The following is a 22,819-nucleotide window of genomic DNA, read 5'->3' as shown; positions in this document are numbered from 1 at the left end:
GTAAAGAATCTGCCTGCAATGTGGGAGACCTAGTTTCGATCCCTGGGTTAGAAGATCCCCTGGAGAAGGGAAAGGCTACCCACTCCAGTATTCTGGCCTGGAGCATTCCATGGACTGTATAGTCAATGGGGTTGCAGAGTCGGACACGATTGACTGACTTTCACTTTCATGAGGACAAAGTGATTAAATCAGTTAAATCAGGGGAGTAGTAAAAAGATAAAGTATAGATATTGCTTAATGTGAAAGAAGGAAAAGCTAGAAATATTAATTTTTAATACAAATAAATAGATATAATGGTTTGTTGAGTCTCCTTTATCTGTTCTGCAAATGAGTTAAAGGATGAATCATCCACTTTATTTAAAAAGTCTTCAACATTGGGGTACGATAAAAGGAAATGAAACTGCTCTGTTTAGAAGCCCACATATTGTAGCTGCAGATTAATTTTAAATACATTTTTGTTTCTTTGTGGCCATTTTTTGTTTTGATAGCCTCCATCTGGTATTGATCTGCATTTTTTTGTAGTCTGCTTACCAGGCACAAATCAAAGAAATCAACTAGTTCTTCTATCTTAAAAAGCTGGAAGAAATTTCCTTTTTTAGATTTCTTTCCTTCTTTTTTTATTTTGATATTTAAATTCTCTAATTTAAGATATGATGTTCACTGAGGACCTATCAACACAATCACTGTCACTTAATTTCTCTTACTGGTAATAAATAACTATATCCGTTTTTTAATTGCATTTCTTACTGGTAATACTTGGCATTTGTCCTAGCACTTCTTTAAAATATTCAGTTAATAGTCATGGTTATGTTAGTCAGGACTTTTTATTGCTTGTGAAAAAAGCTCTATGCAATCTGGCTTAAACAAAAAAGAGATATCTTAGTTCATGTAACTGAGAGAGACATGGGTGAGATCATAGCAGGCAAAAATGGTTCTAGGGCTCAAATAACAACCTCAGTGCATCCTCCCACCCCCATGACTTGGCTCTGTTCTCACTATAGGAGGGCCTTACTTTCTCCCACTGCATATGGGGTTATGAGTTTCCCTTAAGATCTATGAAAGATATCTGCCTACATGTAGACATACATAGCTTCCTAGCACTATATTCTTGAAGACAAGAAGCTGTCTCTTCCACCCCTGGCTCCAGTAGTTTAGGTGGTGAAATAGCTCGTGTCTTCATAGTGTGTCAACTAGGTACTCGTTTGTATTCATTCTCTGTCCTTTCTCTGAAAATTGCATTTCCGGATTGCTTGTCTACTGACTTCCCTGAGTGTGTGCATGCATGCTAAGTCACTTCAGTCATGTCTGACTCTTTGCAACCCTGTTGGAATGTAGTCTGCCAGGTTCCTCTATCCATGGGATTCTCTAGGCAAGAATATTGGAGTGGGTTGCCATGCCCTCCTCCAGGGAATTTTGCTGACCTCGGGATTGAACCCACATCTCTTACATTTCCTGCACTGGCACGTAGGTTCTTTAATACCAATGCCACCTGAGACCACTGATTTCACTACAAAATGCAAAATTGAAGTTCATATGCCCATTTAATAGATGAAGAAACTGATGTTAAGTAAACTGATGTGCCCAAAGTCACAGAAGTAAGAAAGATGAAAACATAAAAATGATGGCAACCTCTGTTCTTTGGTATTCCAGAACCTAAGCACTTTTTCTAACGATGTCGTGCCACTAATACTTTTCTTGAACTGCACTGAATCTTCATTTGTCTACTCTTATTAGTAAATATCTCCACCCAAGTTTCATTCATTGTTCACTTTATGGTAAAATTACTTTATTATTAAGTCATTTATCATGAAGTGTAGCAACAGATAGATCTGTAACAAAATTTTCTAATATAATATCTAGACTGCATCCCTCTTTTCTTCATCCTTACATTATACCTGACATTAGCAGGATGTGCTCCTTCATGTTACAAGCAGACCGATTTGGGGACAGATTAATTACATAATTATATATCCCCAAGATCTGTCTGCTACTACATGCATTGCTTCTGAAATGTGGAAAAAGTATGTAAAAACATTAAGTACTAACTAGGTTCTGGGCACTTTCTACAGGGAAATATTGGTGAGGCTTCTTACATTTTATGGTGGCAGAGAAGATAAGGACACATTCTTATGTAACAAATTGGTGGGGTTTTTTTTTTTCTCATTTCTTTTGAGATAATGGAAGTTATCAGGGCAGTGCGAGCAAGCCTTCGAGACTTTATTTTGGCATTCCTACCCTGCAGAATAGTAACCCTGCATGGTTTCCATGAGAGAGAATCTAAATAATTAAAGTAGATACTGTAGACTGCTTCATTAACTGAAAGTGGAGGGAACAAATGCTGTAAAGATCTTCCTCTTTCATTCCTGTCAGTGGATGCTGCTTTTCTTTTTTTAGGTTTGATTTCTATTTTCTGCAACTGAGCATGAAAGTACACTGACTAACATAGTCTGTAATTTAACTGTGTTCCTAGGACCATCTGTAAGAATTTAAGCACTTCCTGGGAATCTGATCAATTCTAGCTGCCTTTCTCTGTTTTCTCTGTAAATTTAAGAGCCCTTCAATTAATTTTATATTTAAAAGTTGGTTTCTGCTTGAAAAAAAAAATGTGGACCCAATATCTAAAAACCGTTCTGTGCTTCAAAATTGGTTTTGTTGAATAATTTTTTATTATGCAGACACATATGCATTTTTATGTGAAGTCATAAATATATCACATAATTTGTTTAATGTAAGGGAGATTTGTTCCTTCTCCTCTATTCATTGATTCAGTCATTTATTTATATCAGTATTGACTCATAGATATTTATTTTATTCTTTGGGTTATAATCTAATACTGTCATTAATTTTTCTTGCTTAAATTATTCCAACGTTGACCACTGAGAGTTCTTTTGGGTCAGTTCTTATGTCCTTCTGACATGATTGTGCCTCTTTTTTTCCTTCCCTTTCTTACTTTTCATCACTGTAAGATCCTTCAGGTTCATCTGATATTTACCTGCCCCAATCCTAGAATTAGCCATTTCTCAAAGAAGTTTTTTAATACCAGTCATTGGGTAAATGGTGATGCAACTTAGTGAAATGGGAAAGACTGGAGGAAGGGGAGGAAGCCTGGAGTATGTTACCTTCCTTCTCAATTTCCTTCCTTCCTACTCCCTTCCTTCCTTCTATCTTTCTTTTGTTATTATTACTATTTTTAATATGTTAAATTTGAAAAGCCTATTAGCCATGTAAGTGGACCTATAGAGTAGACAGTGAGTATAAGAATCTAAAGCTCAGAGAAGAGGTTCAGGCTACATATCTACATTTGGGATTCACGAATAAATAGTAGCATTTAAAGACACAGGACCAGATCTGCTTTGCTATGAGTCACATAGAAAAGTCTCAAAGTTCAATTCACAAGAGGCTTTAGAGGTTAGGTATAATGGAAGAAATCAGACAGAGAAGTTAAGAAAGGGCAGCAAATGAGGAGAAAATCCTACCTTATGTGTGGTATCCTACAAACCAGGTAAAGGAAGAGGTCAATACAGGAAATCTGAGTCAAGCTCTCTTGAGATATTAAGGGAAAAAAATGACTGACAATTTACCATTGGATTTGGTAATATTCAAGATCACTGATAACCTTTATAAATGTTATTTCAGTGGAACTGCGAAAATTAAGCCTAATTTGGGGGAGTTCAATGTAAAATTACATCTGAGAAACAGAAAATACCTTCCTCTGGGAAGTTGCTACAAATGGAGTAGAGAAATAGGTGATAGTGAGATGGGGAAACTGATGGAATGGGACTTTATTTTTAAGTTTGGAGACATTACAGCATATTCACAGACAAATGGAAACAATCCAGTAAAAAGAGGGGGAAATGATGATGCAGAAGAGAAAGGGGATTATTAAAGTGGCAAAGACCTAGCACTGGTGAGAGGAAGTGAAATCCAAAGCTTAAGAGAAGGAAATCACCTTAGGTGGGAGAAAGAACAGTTTCTCCATCATAACAGGACTGAAGGTTGACTCCGTGTGTATAAGTGTTAGGAGTATACACAATATTGTGGTAAGAAGGGGAAACTGAATAGGGTTTTTTTCAATTTTCTTAGAAGCAATATCATAAACTGAGTTGGAAAAGATGGGAAGAAATGTTGGACAGTTGAAAAGAAGTAAAGATGCCTTTTGTGGTATAGAGTTGAAGCATGAATTAGTAAGGGAAATGTAACAAGATTGTCAGACACGGCTACTGTGGACCCACTTGCAAGAGCCTACATTTTCTCTAGTCATTATCATCTGTTCAGCTATGAGAGGCTGAAAATATGTTCATAGTTGGAAGAGAGATGAGTTTAACTAGCCGTTTTTGTCACATTTATTTGAAGAAGAAAGGAAAAAGGCCATCATGGTGAGTGTATATGTGAGGGAGAGACCACAATGATGAATAATGGACCCTAAATTCAGTAAGTGGGGAAATGTGAATGTGAGTGGGATGAGAAAAAAATATGTAGAGGTCAAGAAACTTTCTTGTTGATGAAGTGTATGATTTATTGGAGACTTTTACTGTAAAGATTCTTTAAGGCTTCCCTGCACCCTATTGATGCTATCTGCTCTTGCGATGGTGGAATCTGAAAAATATTTTCAATCTCTTTTATGATAATCTGTCAAGTCAAGTTTGCACCTGTTCTTGGGTCAGTCTTGCTAACTTACAATTTTCTTGGAATTCATCTACTTCTTTGGGTTTTTTAATTTTTACCTAAATTTTCACCCAAATTTTATTTTAGCTCTTGCAAATTCCTAGTAATTATAGTTATGTCTTTCCCCATTCTTTAAATAGAGATCTATCTGAACTATTTCAGAGATTTGTTTTGTACACTTGAGAGCACAGCTGATTGAGTGGAAGAATCCCATGGTGAACCTGATATATAAATATCCTAACTAGGACTGATTTAATTTGTTTCAGTAACTCTTGCCCACTTTTACTGAAATAGAATGACTAAGTACTATTATAATCTTAGAAAGTTCTTTGGTCATATGATACTGTTCACTATAGTTCAGCACATGTTAGGAAAAATGGATTAAGGCTACATGTATTTTGATAATTGTACTTTAGCAGGTGTATGTAGGTACAAAATGAAGTGGTATTGTTACTTAAAAAAATAAATCTAAATAGAATCAATGTGATTTTCAGTGGTGTTTTATTGTCTTTAAAAAAGAGGGCCAAACTGTACATGATAGATTGGTGTTTCCTGCTAGATTCCTTTGTCCAGGAAGTTGTCCTTCAGAGTGAAAGATGCTTTTGTTGGTTGCAGGCATATTAAATACACAATACTGTGTTTTGAGATGCAGTTGCAAATGTAACTAAACTGTTGCACCAAACTTACAAGTTGTATTATCACCTTAGAAGCACAGAAAAGACAATTCACATTTCTTCACTTGTGTTCATAGAATATTTCCTTTTGACATATTGAAACTGTGATATAAGCCAGGCTCCTAGATATGTAGACGTGATCAACTTGAGGATCTCAAACTCCGTGATCCTTGGAGGAACAAGCTTAGTTTGAAAAATCCCCACACAATTGCAAGAAAAATAAATATTTTAAGGATGGGAGCAAGTTAAAAGAGTGTTATAAGCAAGTTATATCTCATCCTATCTAAGCACTGAATCACCCACTAAAAACAACACAAACTGATCTTATAGCTCAGTCAAGGCTACCACTGAGATGTGACCTTCAATGACCTCAGTGAAGTCTAGCATGGCTATTGATTAAAACATGCCATCAAGAGCTTGGTGCATCACTGACCTGCTAAAGGTACCATTTAGAGAAAATGTTGACAAACATGGGAGAGTTCTTTGACCCTCGCTTGCCACTCCGAATGGCTTCTGGGATCTTAGGCTGATTTACAGTAATGTGTGTGGGCCTAGAACTAGAAGAGGTGGTATTCACCTTCCCCCTGCAATATTGCAAAACTTTCTGTAAATAAAAAACGGTTCTCAGGGAATTTCTCAATTGAACCCCAGGTATGAGGAAAGACCAGATGTGAACTGTAAGTATTAGGTGCACGTTTTAAAATAATAATGTAGGTTTATGTCAGTTTGTTTTTCATGGAACTCATAAGCAGAAACTGAGGTTTTTTAGATGAACACAACATTTATATTAGTATACATGCTCCATTCCATCAATGCCACCCTCCTTGAATATTTTTCATAGTTCCTGAGATAGTTATATGTATCCACAAATCAGTCCCAGATGTCACTTGTCATTCTTAAGGCTGCCCATGGGATTGCAATCTCATTCACGAAAAAAGTATAACAGGCTACGCTAGGGGGGATCCTACTTAAGGCATGATTACATCATAGACATAGGATTTCAGGAAAGTGGCAGTTCCCATAGATGTAGGAATGTGGATGTGCCTACAGGGCTTCCAAAGGAAGACCAGCAGCCTCTGCATCTTCCTGGGTTATATCATCTAGGTGGTATTCCTCTACACATTGCCTGGGTCTCAAGTGAGTGCTATTGACTGATGGATCCTAGCTCCACCCCTCTTGACATTCTTTCTCACTTGTGGACACACACTTCTTCACACAGTCTCACACAGCCAGTGTCTCCTAGTCACATCCAGAGAGCCAAGGTGCTGAACTGGAATTGTTTCCAGATTCAGCCACTGCACACTGTGCCCAGAACTGGTGTTGATTCTCATATCTCCAGGTCTTGGAACATGGCATTGAATATGCTTTATTCTTCTAAAATTATTTTACTTTTATGATGACTTCCTCTCAGGAACTTGACTGACCTGAGTTAGGATCAATCCTGCCCATCAAATTTACTTTTACATCCTTAACCTTCAAACAGATCAGAGTTTGAGTCCATTTTTTTTTTTTTTTTTTTCCATCACGGAGGGTTCCTTAGCCTCAAGTCTGAATTATAGGTTAATTACAGGTATGTAATTTTCACTTCGGTTCAGTTCAGTCGCTCAGTCATGTCCGACTCTTTTCAACTCCCATGGACAGCAGCATGCCAGGCCTCGCTGGCCATCACCAACTCCTGGAGTTGACTCAAACCCATGTTCATTGAGTCAGTGATGCCATCCAACCATTCCATCCTCTGTTGTCCCCTTCTCCTCCCACCTTCAATCTTTTCCAACATCAGGGTCTATTCAAATGAGTCAGTTCTTCGCATCAGGTAGCCAAAGTATTGAAGCTTCAGCTTCAACATCAGTCCTTCCAATGAACACTCAGGACTGGTCTCCATTAGGATGGACTGGTTGGATCTCCTTGAAATCCAAGGGACTCTCTGGAGTCTTCTGCAACACCACAGTTTAAAAGCATCAATTCTTCGGCGCTCAGCTTTCTTTATAGTCCAACTCTCACATCCATACATGACCACTGGAAAAACCATAGTTTTGACTTGATGGACCTTTGTTGGCAGAGTAATGTCTCTGCTTTTCAATATGCTATCTAGGTTGGTCATAACTTTCCTTCCAAGAAGTAAGCATCTTTTAATTTCATGGCTGTAATTACCATCTGCAGTGATTTTGGAGCCTCCCAAAATAAAGTCTGACACTGTTTCCATTGTTTCCCCATCTACTTGCCATGAAGTGATGGGACCAGATTCCATGATCTTCGTTTTCTGAATGTTGAGTTTTAAGCCAACTTTTTCACTCTCCTCTTTCACTTTCATCGAGTGGCTCTTTAGTTCTTCTTCACTTTCTGCCATAAGGGTGGTGTCATCCGCATATCTGAGGTTATTGATATTTCTCCCGGCAATCTTGATTCCAGCTTGTACTTCATCCAGCCCAGCATTTCTCATGATGTACTCTGCACCAATATTTTTGCTTTACTCTATAGACTACCTTAAATGACTACAGAAAGTCTTTTATTTATTTGGTTGTAAAATGCAATTATGCTTTAAATTTCAATTTTTCCAACTGGTAGTCAAAAAACACAGTCTTTTCCTTTAGAGTTAGCTACACATCACAAATATATGGTAGCCTTCCTGTTTGTACGATAGGGAGAACTGAACTAGATAGCAGTTTCTCCACTTTTTTTTCCCTCTTGATTTGTTTTTATATTTAAGTTTCCCCACTTTTTTATAGAAGCAAAAATTTATTTATTTTTAGGATAAAATCTTAATGATACTTCAATACATAAAAATGACATTTAAATAATATGGGATTCATTTTCATTAATAAGAAAATTAGAGTTGAGATTATAAATGACATTTATAGACAGATTCATTTCAGCATCTAATTTATTTTTAGTATTTGATTTTAATTTCAGATAAGTTTTTAAAGTCTGTATTCAATAGACACATTACAAACAGGTAGAGCTCTGTTGGCATGCTTGCTCGTTGGTTCTCGGTTGCTTGACATGCAATCTAGGATATGTATCATAACAGAGAAGACAGTTATTTTCTGAAATATTCCTCAAAATAAGTGCAAAGGTGATGTAAATTATTGCCTTAATGGTCTTCAGTATGTCATCATGTTATGCATAATATTCTTAACATTTAAATGTCTTAAAATTGAATTTTGAATCTATCTTTCCAAAATTTCTCATTCTTCTGCTGAATCTGGGCTTTCTCAGAAGCAAACTGAACTCAATTATCTCTATTAACTCTGTAATGCTAACCACAATTTGATAACACTATGCTACTGTTGTGTGTATTCTAAAGCTATTTAAAATGTATATCCATGAAGATACACGTAAAGTTTAAACAGAGAAAGAGGCTCCTAGAGACATAATTTTCCTAAGACAACTTTTTTCTCAAAGATTTTTGCAGTTTTATCCATTCGTAGCCCTTTTACATTAGCTCTTGTTATTGGCTATGATCAGTGATAGTTCATTCCTGGCTGTTGTGCAAACACAACAAATGAACCACAGTTCATAAGTCTCTCTATGTTGTGTTTAAGGAAAAAGTTTACATTTGTATATGGATTTAATGATTTATCTTAACTTATTAGAATGGAAAGTTTGTTAGTCCTTTAGAAAAAGTGATTATATTTGATGCATTTTAGTCTGGAAAAATAAAAGCCTTTAATTACTGCCAGGATTTTATCATCTCTTTAAATTATTTCACTAATCCTAATAAATATTTATTGTGAGTTTCATCAACTATCTAGCTACAATATTTTGGTTGGTTTTCTTGTTTATTTTTGTTTCTTGAAGATATGAATCTCTGGAGACTAGAAAGTTATTTAAATTTAGTGTGATGTTGATTGCTAAGATAAAGTGCCTTTAATATTTTTGTCCCTAGTAACAATTGGTGATTGAATAACAGGTAAACAAATGAATGAAAGCATATGAATGATTAGAAATGTACTATATTCTTTTAAGATGGATATTCTTTCTGCACTAATTTATATACAGTATGATCATTCAGTTCTAAATTTAATGCCTTGTTTTTATATTCCAAGAATCCTATTGATTTTGCTCTGTGTTATATTTACACCTTGTTGTCAACTTTACTTCTTAAAAAATAACCTTATATAACATATTGAAGCATATTTTCTTTTTTAAGGAAAAAATAAGGCGATATCAACAGACTGAAAAGATGTTTTCAGAGGCGTAGCGTCTTCAGGGAGATACTGGCATTCATGAGATCTCAAGGTTAGTATACATTATCCTTTTCATAGTTATGCAGATCTGGGATGTAACTGTAACACTGTTCCCCATGCTGTTACTGCTAATGTGTAATTGGATAATAAGGAAAAATGCTCTTATATAAAATACATATATTTAAATGATCTCTTTAAGATTTCAGGAAATTCATTTATACTAAACATATATCATTTTATTCAATTGGGGATAATTACAAGAATTTTTTTTTTAGTATAGAATTCATTTTTTATTAAAGTTTTCTTTAATTTTTTAAAGGGTAACAGTGTTAGGATAAAAATAAACATTATGCATTCCTATACATTTTTATTTTGAATTTGTTAAGGAATGTATACCTATTTAGCAAATTTTTAAATTTCTTTTGTATCTTATGTTACTGCATACACACATATACATACATTGTTTAGGACCGCTAAAGAGCAATCCTTCTAAAATTCTTAGAACCTCATTCCCTGACTTTCCCAAGTACAGTAAAAAAAAATTTACTTTCGTCAAAAAGTGTGACCTCAATAAAATGACAGTTGGTGTGAATGAGCAAAAGGATATGTGAGGAATTTTCCAAGTTGTTTAGAGTCATAAATCTAGAAAAGCAATGCAAAATAAGCCTGCTCTTATTAAATAGCTTCAGTTCAGTTCAGTCACTCAGTCATGTCCCACTCTTTGCGACCCCATGGACTGCAGCACGCCAGGCCTCCCTATCCATCACCAACTTCTGGAGTTGACTCAACTCATGTCCACTGATTTAGTGATGCCATCTAACCATCTCCTCCTCTGTCATCCCCTTCTCTTTCTGCCTTCAATCTTTCCCAGCATCAGGGTCTTTTCAAATGAGTTAGTTCTTCTCATCAGCTGGCTAATGTATTGGAGTTTCAGCTTCAGCATCAGTTCTTCCAATGAATATTCAGGACTGATTTCCTTTAGGATGGACTGGTTGGATCTCCTTGCTGTCCAAGGGACTCTCAAGAGTCTTCTCCAACACCAAGTTCAACACCACAATTCAATAATAAACAGATTACAGTAATAAATGAACATAAAGTATTCATTTGGAAATTTGAGTTACAATGTAGGTTAAAAATGGTTCATTCTGATGGGATAACTTGAGAAAGTGGATAATTTCTGACTACTTTGTATTATGGGGACCCAGTGTCAAATATTAATAATTTTAAATGAAATATATTAATGATACTTATTTATTTTTATTTGTGCATTTATTGAGGTAACATTGATTCATAGCATTATATAAGTTAGATATGTACATTGTATTTCTGCTTCTATATAAAACATAGCATGCTCACTGTAGAAAATTTAATTTCTATCTGTAATCATACAGTTGAGCCTCCTTACCCATCCCCTACCTGTTCACTGCCTCCCAGCCCCTTCCTTTCTGGTAACAACTACTCTGTTCTCTGGAATGATCTTTTATTTTGATTGCCTTGATCGTGTTTGCCTTCAGAATCTTCTTTTCCTCACTCATCCAAGAATACATCATTCAAAATTTATTTAGGACTTACCATATGCAAGACAATGGGCTGAGTGAAGCTTTGGTTGTTTCAAAATGAATAAGATACGGTTCTTGTTCTCAAGAACTGTGCAACTGATGTGTTACTGGGAAATTAATTGTATTATTAATGCAGGCAACACATATTTAAAAAGACAGGCTAGATTTAAAAGGGCAAATAATGAATCCTAAAGCACAGGGGGAATTATTTGGGGATTATTCATAAGTTCACATTATGGCTTTTATTAGCCAACCATACTGAGTGTTTATACCAATGGGAGTGATGCTCCATTACAACCCACATTCAAATGACCTTTTATTAAAGCTCTTCAAGTACAATACAAGTAAGTAATATGAGATTCTAAGAAAGAAAAGTCTCTTTTTTGCCACAACTGCAAATTTAATGTTGTAGAAAATAGTTATGCAAACACATGAAAAGAACAAAGGTGAGCATTGCCTACTTAGCTTTTCTTATTCCTGTACAGGCAACTTCTTTATTAAGCTAACCAGAGAATTAAATCATTTCCCCAAAGACCTAGAAAGGCATGTAGATTTTCAATGCTTGTAATGTAGGTTTGAATGCTATAAACCCCTAAGGAATCCATATGCAAATAGCTGGGTAAGTAAAGAGATTTGCAGTGGAGTGGGAGTCTAAACTCCGCTGGAGATGGATTGCACAGCACTATGCTTCTCACAAAATGCTTCTAAAAAGTTGATGTCTTAAGGTGCAGCATCTCCAGCATTAGCCACAAGTAGGACTCCACCCCTCAAGCCATGAAAACGAAAAATGTCTCCAGACGTTGCCCAATAACCCCTTGGGAAAAATTATCCCAACATGAGAATCACTGATCACATCCTAACCTCCACAACCTCAATAAACATCCACCCCATATCAACAAAAATCCTTCCAACCACCAACAGCATCTTATTCTCAATCAAAGCTCAACTGAGACACTTTAAATTCCAGCCACCATTGTTAAAGTGAAACTCACTTCTAACCATCTGTATATGTTTTTAGTTTCATTTGCTTTCATCTGTCCTTGTATCTAAAATGTGTCTAACAGAATAATGAGTGAATATGAAATAAGTTAGAAAATTAGGGGAAAGGAAAAAATAAGGTTAAAACATAAGTTTTTATTGGGAGTCACAGAAGGAAATGGCAAACTACTCCAGTATTCTTGCCTAGAAAATCCTGTGGACAGAGGAGCGTGGTGGGCTGCTGTCCATAGGGTCGCACAGAGTCGGACACAACTGAAGTGACTTAGCAGCAAGAGCACATAGGTCTTAAGCTACAAATGAATAAATCTTTTTTCTCTCACTCTTGTTTTTCTTGAATCCGTGGCTCTTTCCATTTTCCCAAGCCTTACTTGGACTTTGGCTTGGACACCAGGAGCTTACTCTCCACATTTCTACAGCCTGTCCTTTGAACACTGTACACACAAACCTGAATTCATATAAGAAATTTCTTTTCTTAAATTCAGGCCCATGAACGCTATAGGAGTGAATTATACCACTCTGCAGATAGATGGTTTTCTAATCTGAGTTTAGTCCCTCAGTAGCATTCACTAATCCTCTCACTCTAACTGTGGTCAGCCACCATTTCAAAAGTTTATTGCCCAACTTAAGCCATACAATCCCTGCCCTTCACTCTCAGTGAACCTCCTATTTTGACAAGGAAATTGAGGTCATTGTACAGAAGCTCCTTGTGCACCCTTGTGATTCCCTCCAGCACCAAACAGCAACATCTAACATCATTCTTTCTTTCCTCCAATCTTAAGGGATCAGAAGTCCTTCCTGCTATTCAAGGCAAAGCCCAGATTTGATTTTATTCCCTATCACTGATGCTAAAGCTTTTACCATTAATTTCTTTTATATCCTTTACCTTCAATATTTTCTTCTTTGCTGACCCTTTTTCTTCAACCTATACATGCTCTTCAAACTTCTATCCAAAAAAGTAAGTCAACAAACAAAAGCAAACTGACCTCCCCTTCACTTGATTTCACCGCCGCTACCATCCAATTTCTCTGCTCCCCAGCTCATTCAGGCTCTCCATAGCAGCGGTCTACATTCATTATCTCCAGCGTCCAAGACTCAGGCCCTGCTCAGCACAGTGCGATCTGATATCTAACCCCATTTAACAGAGCACGCTCTCTCTAAAGGCTCAGATGACCCGCTGCCCTTATCTTGACTGGCTCTCTCAGGGGTATTTGACACTTTTAACTTCATTTTTCTTCCTTCATTTCCTGGGCTGTTGTGACACCCCTCCCTCTTGGTCTACTTATCCCTTGGAGACCTTTTCACAAACTCTCCTTTCATGGGCTCTTCTTTCTGTATTCTTTCCCAAAGTCAGAACCATAACTCAAATACCAATAGGCAGCCAGAAGTAATATAAATGAGTGAAATCAACTCATTGAAAACAATAAATATTGTAGAAACCAAACAACATGCCTGCAACAAGTCTTGGTATTTTACTCCTGCTCAGAGGATAGTGCTCCCTAGAGACCCACCCTCAGCTTCCTGCTTCTCCACCCTCCTGGCCATCTGTGATCAAGCAAAGCCATACTTAAGAGTTTATTAAAGACATAAGTGGCAGTGACTCCAACCCTGTTCTTTGATTTAACTACAGAATTGCATATCACACACACACATGTCTACAGAATATTAATGCCTGGTAAGGACAGACACGAAGACAGATCATCAGAGCAATGGAAATACAAAGTTCAAAAACAGACACTATATACATATGATCATAAAATGCAACAAAGAAATAATCATCTGTCAATGGGGGAGGCCTTCCAATGGAAGTCTATTAGCAACCCCACGTATACAGTTAGTGTCTGATAAAGAAGGCATTTTGAATGGGGAAAAGTAGGAGGGACAATAGCTTACTTAGTAGAAGGTACTAGAACAATTCTTTACTTGGGGAAAAATAAAGTGTGACCTTATACATAATATGGGCTTCCCTGGTGGCTCAGTGGTAAAGAATCTGCCTGCAGTGCAGGGGACTTGGGTTTGATCCCTGGGTTGGGAAGATCCCCTGGAGGAAGGCATGGCAACCCACTCCAGTACCCTTGCCTAGAGAATTCCATGGACAGAGGAGCCTGGTGGGCTACAGTCCATAGAGTCACACAGAGTCGAATAGGACTGAAGCGACTGAGCAGCAGCAGCAGCATACATCCTACCATATTAAACTGCAGATAAAGATTTAAAATATTTTAAATTACTTTAAATATTTTAAAATTATTATTGAACATTCAGTAAGCTCGATAGCTCACAGATATTTATGTGTCTTTGGTTTAGGGAAGCACTTAAGCAATGCAGGAAAGCAAAGAAAAATGAAAAATCATTTATTCATTTTTATATTTACAAGCTAAAATTCACTCTTCTTGGTATATAGTTACAGGAGATTTGACAATTGCATAAAGTCATGTAATCTTCCCCACTATCAGGATACAGAATGGTGTCATCACTCCTAAAATTCCCTTGAGCTGCACTTTGTTGGCTCCTCCCCATCCCAATCTCTGGCAACTGATCTGTTTTAGTTCACTATAGTTTTGCCTTTTCTAGAATGTCATATCAATGGAAACATACAGAATGTAGCCTTTTGTAACCAACCTCTTTCCCTTAATTATAATGCATTTGAGATAGATTTATACTGTGGTATATTTCTATAGTTTGTTCCTTATTATTGCTAAGTAATATTCCATTGTATGGATGTATCATAGTTTGTTTATACCTTAAAGGACATTTGGGTTGTTTGGATTTTGTTGTTTCGAATAAAGCTACTAGAAGCGTTTGTTTAGAATTTTTTGTGAGAACCTAAGTTTTCATTTATCATGGGTAAAGGCTTATGTGGAATTATGTGTCATGTGTTACGTATGTTTATAACTTTCTAAGACACTGCAAAAATGTATCCCAAAATGGTTGATGAGTGCGTGTTAAGCAGCTTCAGTCACATCCAACTCTTTGCAACCCAGAGGACAGTAGCCCTCTAGGCTTCTCTGTCCATGGGATTCTCCAGGCAAGAGTGCTGGAGTGGGTTACCATGTCCTCCTCCAGGGATCTTCCTGACCCAGAGGTCAAACCCGCATCTCTTATGGCTCCTACATTGGCAGGTGGGTTCTTTACCACTAGTGCCACCTGGGAAGCTTTAAATGGTTGGTATCATCTTGCATTTCCATCCGCAATGTAAGAGCATTCATACTGCTTCACACACTTAGTAGCATTTTGTATTATCAATTTTTATTTATTTTTATTTTAGCCATTCTAATTGTCATTGTGGTTTTTTATTAATTTGCACGCCCTTAGGAGAAGGCAGTGGCACCCCACTCCAGTACTCTTGCCTGGAAAATCTCATGGATGGAGGAGCCTGGTGGGCTGCAGTCCATGGGGTCGCTAAGAGTCGGACACGACTGAGTGACTTCACTTTCACTTTTCACTTTCATGCACTGGAGAAGGAAATGTCAACCCACTCCAGGGTTCTTGACTGGAGAATCCCAGGGATGGGGGAGCCTTTTGGGCTGCCGTCTCTGGGGTCGCACAGAGTCGGACACAACTGAAGCGACTGAGCAGCAGCAGCAGCAATAAATAATAATATTGATCATTTTTATTTGGGCTTGTTCACCATCTATATATACTTTTGTGCAGTGTTTATTCAAATGTTTTGTCCAATTTTTTAAAAAAGACTTAATTATTTAGAACAGTTTTAGGATCATAGTAAAACTGAGAGGAAAGTACAGAGAGTTTCTACGTATTTCCCACCTCTATACATGCATGCTGCTAAGTCACTTCAGTCATGTCCAACTCTGTGTGACCCCATAGACAGCAGCCCACCAGGCTCCCCCATCCCTGGGATTCTCCAGGCAAGAACACTGGAGTGGGTTGCCATTTCCTTCTCCAATGCATGAAAGTGAAAAGTGAAAGTGAAGTCGCTCAGTCATGTCTGACCCTCAGCGACCCCATGGACTGCAGCCTTCCAGGCTCCTCCGTCCATGGGATTTTCCAGGCAAGGGTACTGGAGTGGGGTGCCATGGCCTTCTCCGATACATGCATAGTTTCCCCCATTACCAACATCCCTTAACAAAGTGGTACCTTTGTTGTAACTGATAAATCTGCATTAACGTATCAAAATCACTCAAAGTCCATAGTTTACACTAAGTTTCATTCTTGGTGCAGTACATTGTATGGATTTGGATAAATATATAATGACACGTATCCATTATTGTAATACTATACAAAGTATTTTCACTACACCCCTAATCCTTTGTACTCTACCTATTTCTCTTTCCTCCCCACCCTCAGTCCCTGGCAACCACTAATCTTTTTACTGTCTCCATAGTTTTTACCTTTATCATAATGTTATATAGTTGCAATCGTATAGTCCATAACCTTCTCAGATTGACTTCTTTCACTTAGTAATATACCCTTAAGTTTCCTCCATGTCTTTTTGTGGCTTAAGAAGCCACATTTATTTTTAGCACTAAAAAATATTTCATTGTCTGGATGTATCACACTTTATCCATTGCCCTATTGTTGGACGTCTTGGTTGCTTCTAAATTTTGGTAATTATGAATAAAACGTCTAGTAACATTCAATAGCAGATTTTTGCATGGACTTAAGTTTCCAAACCTTCTGGATAAATACCAAAAAGTGTATTTGTTAAGTCATGTGGTAAGAGTATGTTTAGTTCTGTGAGAAACCACCAAACTGTCTTTCAAGGTATCTGTACCATTCTGCATTCCCAGCAGCAATAAAGAATTGCCATTGCTCCACATCTTATTCAGCATTTGGTGTTGTCAGTGTTTTGGATTTGGGGCCATTCGTGGTATCTCACTTTTAAGACTTACATTTCCCTGATGACATATGATGTGGAACATCTGTTCATATGCTTATTTGCCATCTGTATATCTTTGGTGAGGTGTCTGTTCAGGTCTTTGACTCATTTTTTAATCTTTTTTCTTATTGTTGAGTTTTAAGAATTCTTTGTATGTATTTTTTTGCCAGTTTTTTTTATTGAGTTGTTTTCTGTTGTTTGCTTTTGCGAGTTCTTTATAAATGTTCTGTATAAAAAGCCTTTGGGAGACGTGAAATTTGCATATATTTTCTCCTTTTGTTGTTTTTGTTTTCTTGACTTTGTTTTCAAAGAATAAGAGGTTTTAACTTTGATGAAGTTATAGGTATTAATTTTTTCTTTTCTGAATTACGATTCTGGTGTTGTATCTAAGAGCTCTTTGCCTATCCCAAGGTCACAAATATTTTCACTTGTTTTTCTTCAAAATGTTTTACAACATCATGTTTTACATTTAGATATATGATCAATTTTGAGTAAATTTTTATATAGGGTAAGAGATTGAGGTTCAATATTTTGCATACAGACATCCAGATGTTTTATTTTTTAAACAGACTCTCTCTTCTCTATTAAATCGCCTCTACACCTTCATCAAAATCAGTCACATTTGTCTGGGTCTATTTCTGGCCTCTCATTTCTGTCCCACTGATGTATGCATTTGTAATTTTTCCCATTATCACAGTCTTGATTCCTGTACTCTGTGGCAAGTCTTGAGATCAGATAGTGTGTGTCCTCTTCTTTTTCAAAATTTCTTTGCACTGTGCATTTTAAAATCAGTTTGTCAATATCTACAAAAAATCCTGCAGAAATTTTGATTGGAAGCTCATTGATATGCATTTTTAAATGCCTCAAATTAAATTTAAATTAAAAAACACTTGAAAACATATTCACCGAATATATAAGATAAAATAGTCAATATAATTAAAATATAGAGTTATTAGGGATGTTTGGCAAAACTAATACAATATTGTAAAGTTTAAAAATAAAATAAAATTTAAAAAAAAGAAAATATAAACTTCATTAAGATAACTTCTAAGGCCTTCTGGGGCTTCCCAGGTTGCTCAGTGGTAAAGAATCTGCCTGCCAATGCAGGAGACACAGGTTCAGTCCCTGGGTCTGGAAGATTCCCAGAAGAAGGAAATGACAACCCACTCCAATATTTTGCCTGGAAAATCCCATGGACAGAGGAGCCTGTTGGGTTACAGTCCATAGGGTTACAAAGAGTTGGACACAACTGGGCAGACTCAACCTGCAGCAAGGCTTTCTGAGAACTTTTTGCAAAAATTGTTCTGCTGCTGCTGGTGCTAAGTCACTTCAGTCATGTCCGACTTTGTGTGACCCCATAGATGCCAGCCCACAAGGCTCCCCCGTCCCTGGGATTCTCCAGGCAAGAACACTGGAGTGGGTTGCCATTTCCTTCTCCAAAATTGTTCTAGTCACCTCTAAATTAAAAATATATATATATTAAAATAATTTAAGTAACCAGAAACATTTGATGTGTAATAATGGTCATATAAGTATATAAAACTTTTCAAGATAGTGTAGCATATGGAAAGAGAGTACCAATTTAAAGGTCAGCCTGAACTTTGAGTTCATTCTTATCTCTGAGGATTTATGCAAACTGTTTAAATTTTTTAATGTTCAGATATTCTATCAATTAAGTAGATATAAAGTCTGACACATTGTAAATATAGAAGTGGATTATTATTGGTGAAGATGTGGAGAATTGGACTGTGTCATAATATAGGGATGGACAAGTAAATTGGTTCAACTTTTCTAGAAGGTAATTTGTCATTATGTGTCAGATAATTGTATTCTTTGCATCTTCTTAAGAATTCCATATATTTAAAAACCTTAATGAAATAATCAATTATGAACACAAAACTATGTATACAAAAATGTTTATTAAGATAATGTTTAAAAAAATGAAAATAAGAAACATCTACAAGTCTGATAATAATGAAGTAAATAAATTAATTATTTAATATCCATTTAAAGTAATATCCTGAGATGGTTAAAATAAAGACGCTTGCACAGCATATTTTATTATTGCAGAATTATCTGCAATATACCAATAAGTCAAAAGTAGGCTATAAAACAGTTTTTGCAGTATGATGCCATTTATGCTTTTAAATGATGAATATGCATGGAAAAAATGATGACTAAATAAATGCATGTGTGTATGGGTGTATGCACATACACACATATAGAAAGTTGGTTTTGTCTGAGTGGCTGGATGTAGATTTAATTTATTGCTTTTTTGGTTTTTTTCAATAGTCTCCAAATTTTCTGAAAATATATCTTATTATTACTGAAAATTGGGTAATTAAAAAAAAATAGAATATGGAGGTGTAGGAAATCATAAACTACATAAAAAGATAAACAGTCAACTACTTAAAACATTATTTCATAGATGACAGTGAAGGGTTAGCTTTATTATTTAGCCATATTATTTAAAGAAATTCACAAATTAATATGAACATCAATAAGATACCAATAGAAAAATGGGCTAAAAAATGGAAGAACAACATGCATAAAAATGAAATATAAATAGCTGATAAACATATAAAAAATTTCATCTTTAACAGTACTCAAAGAAATGAAAATAAAGTGTTGTAATTTTATGTCTATCAAATTAGCACAGATTTTTTATTACCTGTTTCACTAACATATACTGTCAATGGAAATATGTTAGTAGCAAAATATGTTAAAGGTCCATATGCTTATGCTTTATTATGTTAAACAAACAATAAATTTCCAGATCATAGCATTATATATAAATATTTGAATCATTGAAAATAATAAACATGTTCTGTAATAGAATTGCTTGAAAAATTGTGGTACATCTAGAAGATAAAATATTATTCGTCTACTGAAATTTCTTTTACAAAAAATTTTAATGACATGAAAAATACTCATAATATGTTCGATGAGAAAAATAGACATGAAAAAGTGGAGATAATATATAAAAAGAGCATTAAAGTAGATCAATGACAGAGAAGTTAAAATATTTTAAATTATTTTATAATAAATATTATAAATAGTATTTGAAATACAGATTTTTTTCAAAGGTAGAATGGCAAGTGGTTTTGATTTTTTCATTTCTAAATGTTCATAGTTTTTTTCTATTGAAATATAGTTATATAATATTATGTAAGATTTGTGTACAACATAATGATTCACAAATCTTAATGATATTTTCCAATTTTAATTTTTATAAAATGTTGGCTATGTTCCCTATACAAATATCCTTGTAGCTTATTTATCTTATGCATAATATTAATACATCTATTAATCCCCATTCCCTATATTTCCACTTCCTCCTTCCCTCTGCCCACAGGTAACTGCTAGTTTGCTTTCTATATCTGAGTTTGCTTCTTTTTTGTTATATTTACTAGTTTATTTTATTTTTTAGATTCTAAATATAAGTGATATCATACAGTATGTCTTTCTTTCATTTATTTCACTTAGAGTAATGCCGTCCATGGAGAAAGCAATGGCACCCCACTGCAGTACTCTTGCCTGGAAAATCCCATGGACGGAGGAGCCTGGTAGGCTGCAGACCATGGGGTTGCGAAGAGTCGGACACGACTGAGTGACTTCACTTTCACTTTTCCCTTTCATGCATTGGAGAAGGAAATGGCAACCCACTCCAGTGTTCTTGCCTGGAGAATCCCAGGGACGGGGAAGCCTGGTGGGCCGCCGTCTATGGGGTGGCACAGAGTTGGACACGACTGAAGCAAGTTAGCAGTAGCAGCAGCAATGCCCTCCAAGTTCATCCATGTTGTTGTAAATGACAAAATTTCATTCTTTTTTTGACATAGTATTCCACTGTATATATATACCACATCTTCTTTATCTGTTTATCTGTTAATATCATGTAAATCTTCAGTTCAGTCAGTTCAGTCACTCAATTGTGTCCGACTCTTTGCAACTCTATGGACTGCAGCACACCCGGCTTCCCTGTCCATCACCAACTCCTGGAGCTTGCTCAAACTCATGTCCATCGAATCGGTGATGCCATCCAGCCATCTCATCCTCTATTGTCACCTTCTCCTCCTGCTTTCTATCTTTCCCAGCATCAGGATCTTTTAAATGAATCAGTTCTTCACATCAGGTGGCCAAAGTATTGGAGTTTCAGCGTCAGCATCAGTCCTTCCAATGAATATGCAGGACTGATTTCCTTCAGGATCAACTGGTATGATCTCCTTGCAATCCAAGGAACTCTCATTAATATGTAAATCTTAATTTTTAAAAATTTGCTTATCTCCTTTCTGTCTCAAACCTTTTCCTGCTGCTGTATTTACCATCTCATTTAAGAATAGCCAGTCATGAAAATCAGGAAGCTTCTCACTCATCAGTGTTTCCAGAAAATTACAACCAAATTTGACTGAGTCTTTCTTCATGCTCTTCTCATCCCCTCCTGAGAGCTGCACTGTCATGACCACCACTTCAATTCTGCTGCTTTTCATCTCTCAGCTGGATATGGTGACAGCCTAATTGATGAGTTTTCCTGATTCCATTTGTGTCCCTTCAAATCTACTCTCAACACGGCTCCCCGGAGACTCAATCTAAAACAAATGTCTTCCTTCACCCTCCTACATTTCTTCAGCAGTGTCTCCTACACTGATGCGATCCAAGTCGCTTGTCTTAAGAACCTGCCTTTTGCATTCTTCTTCAGCATCTTCACTGATTGTGCTCAACCTTGGTTCTGCATTTCATCATCCTGAACTCTTATACTCACCCCTTTGGTTCTATAACTTTGTGCCTTGGTATAGATGCTTGTTCTGATTATAGTACTCTTCTGTTCATCCTCTTCTCTTTTTTTATTGCTTTGCTAGCTCCTCTTTATACTGAAAGTCTTAGATCTAGTGATTCCTCAAGCAGAAAAGGGTTTTTTGTTCAGAGCTTTCTCCATATTCTAGCTCCTCATGTTTACTGTCTATCAGATAATTAACTGCTTTTTTAAAATTATCTTTTTACTGTGTTATCCTCCTCTCAAAACCAGTGAGCTCCAAAGTATAATGAATGTAACCTAGAAATGAGCAACAAGGTCTTTTGAGAAACAAAAATATTACTGTCTCCATTTATATTTGTTCTTCATTTCTAATTTCTATGTTTGTACAATAATACATTGTATTATGTATAAATGCATATATATATATATATATATTCATAAGAGTAGAGTTCATGCAGAAATTCTTTTTTCTGCTGGTGGGAATCTATGGTTTGCCATGCTTGAAGACCATTGTTCTGAAGCTTTGCAAGGACAGGGAATATGCCTTCTTATCCATAGCATATGGCAAAATTTTGGGCATAGATACTCTGTTCATCTTAACTAAAAGTAAAATTTTACCAAACTCTTACCCACATTTATGAAGGTAGTTGTGAAGTGATTAAAAATTTAAATTAAGGTGGAAAATTCTTTTTTGTTTACTAAACGACATGTATGAGAGTTAGAGGAAATCTGAGACAGACAAATAGAAAGCAGTAGAGGAAAAAATTATACTTAAGTGATGTTCATCATTGCAAGTGGTTTTAAATCATGAGAAATACAAAGTTTTAACAGACGCATGCTTGTAGTTTCCCAGATACAGTAAAAATGCAACATTGTCTTAGACTAGATCTACAAGAATTTATAAAAGAGAGTATCCCTTTTCAAAGGAAATTAAATTTTAAGGATAGAGTGTTTTGTTGTTCTTGAGTCACTAAGTCGTGTCCAACTCTTTTGTGATCCGCTGGACTATAGCTGCTAGGCTCCTCTGTCCATGGAATTTCCCAGACAAGAATACTGGAGTGAGTTGCTATTTTCTTCTCCAGAGGATCTTCCTTACCCAAGGATCAAACCAGCATCTCCAGTATTGATAGGCAATTTTTTTTACCACT

At 36.1% G+C, this 22,819-nt stretch overlaps 1 protein-coding gene across 1 annotated transcript in view; it reads left to right on the top strand.

Moving 5' to 3' along the window:
- CSRNP3 (cysteine and serine rich nuclear protein 3) overlaps window positions 1-22,819 on the top strand; it is a 205,144-nt gene that overhangs the window by 27,861 nt on the left and 154,464 nt on the right. The window contains exon 3 of the mRNA XM_070803923.1: window positions 9,490-9,578. Within this exon, the coding sequence (XP_070660024.1) occupies window positions 9,566-9,578 (13 nt within the window). The 5' untranslated portion in view covers window positions 9,490-9,565. The remainder of the gene's footprint in view (window positions 1-9,489; window positions 9,579-22,819) is intronic.

The sequence above is a fragment of the Bos indicus genome, chromosome 2 (genome assembly GCF_029378745.1).
Source record: "Bos indicus isolate NIAB-ARS_2022 breed Sahiwal x Tharparkar chromosome 2, NIAB-ARS_B.indTharparkar_mat_pri_1.0, whole genome shotgun sequence".
NCBI lineage: Eukaryota > Metazoa > Chordata > Mammalia > Artiodactyla > Bovidae > Bos > Bos indicus.
Note: the sequence above shows the minus strand (reverse complement) of the source record. Positions and strands in the feature narration are given on the sequence as shown.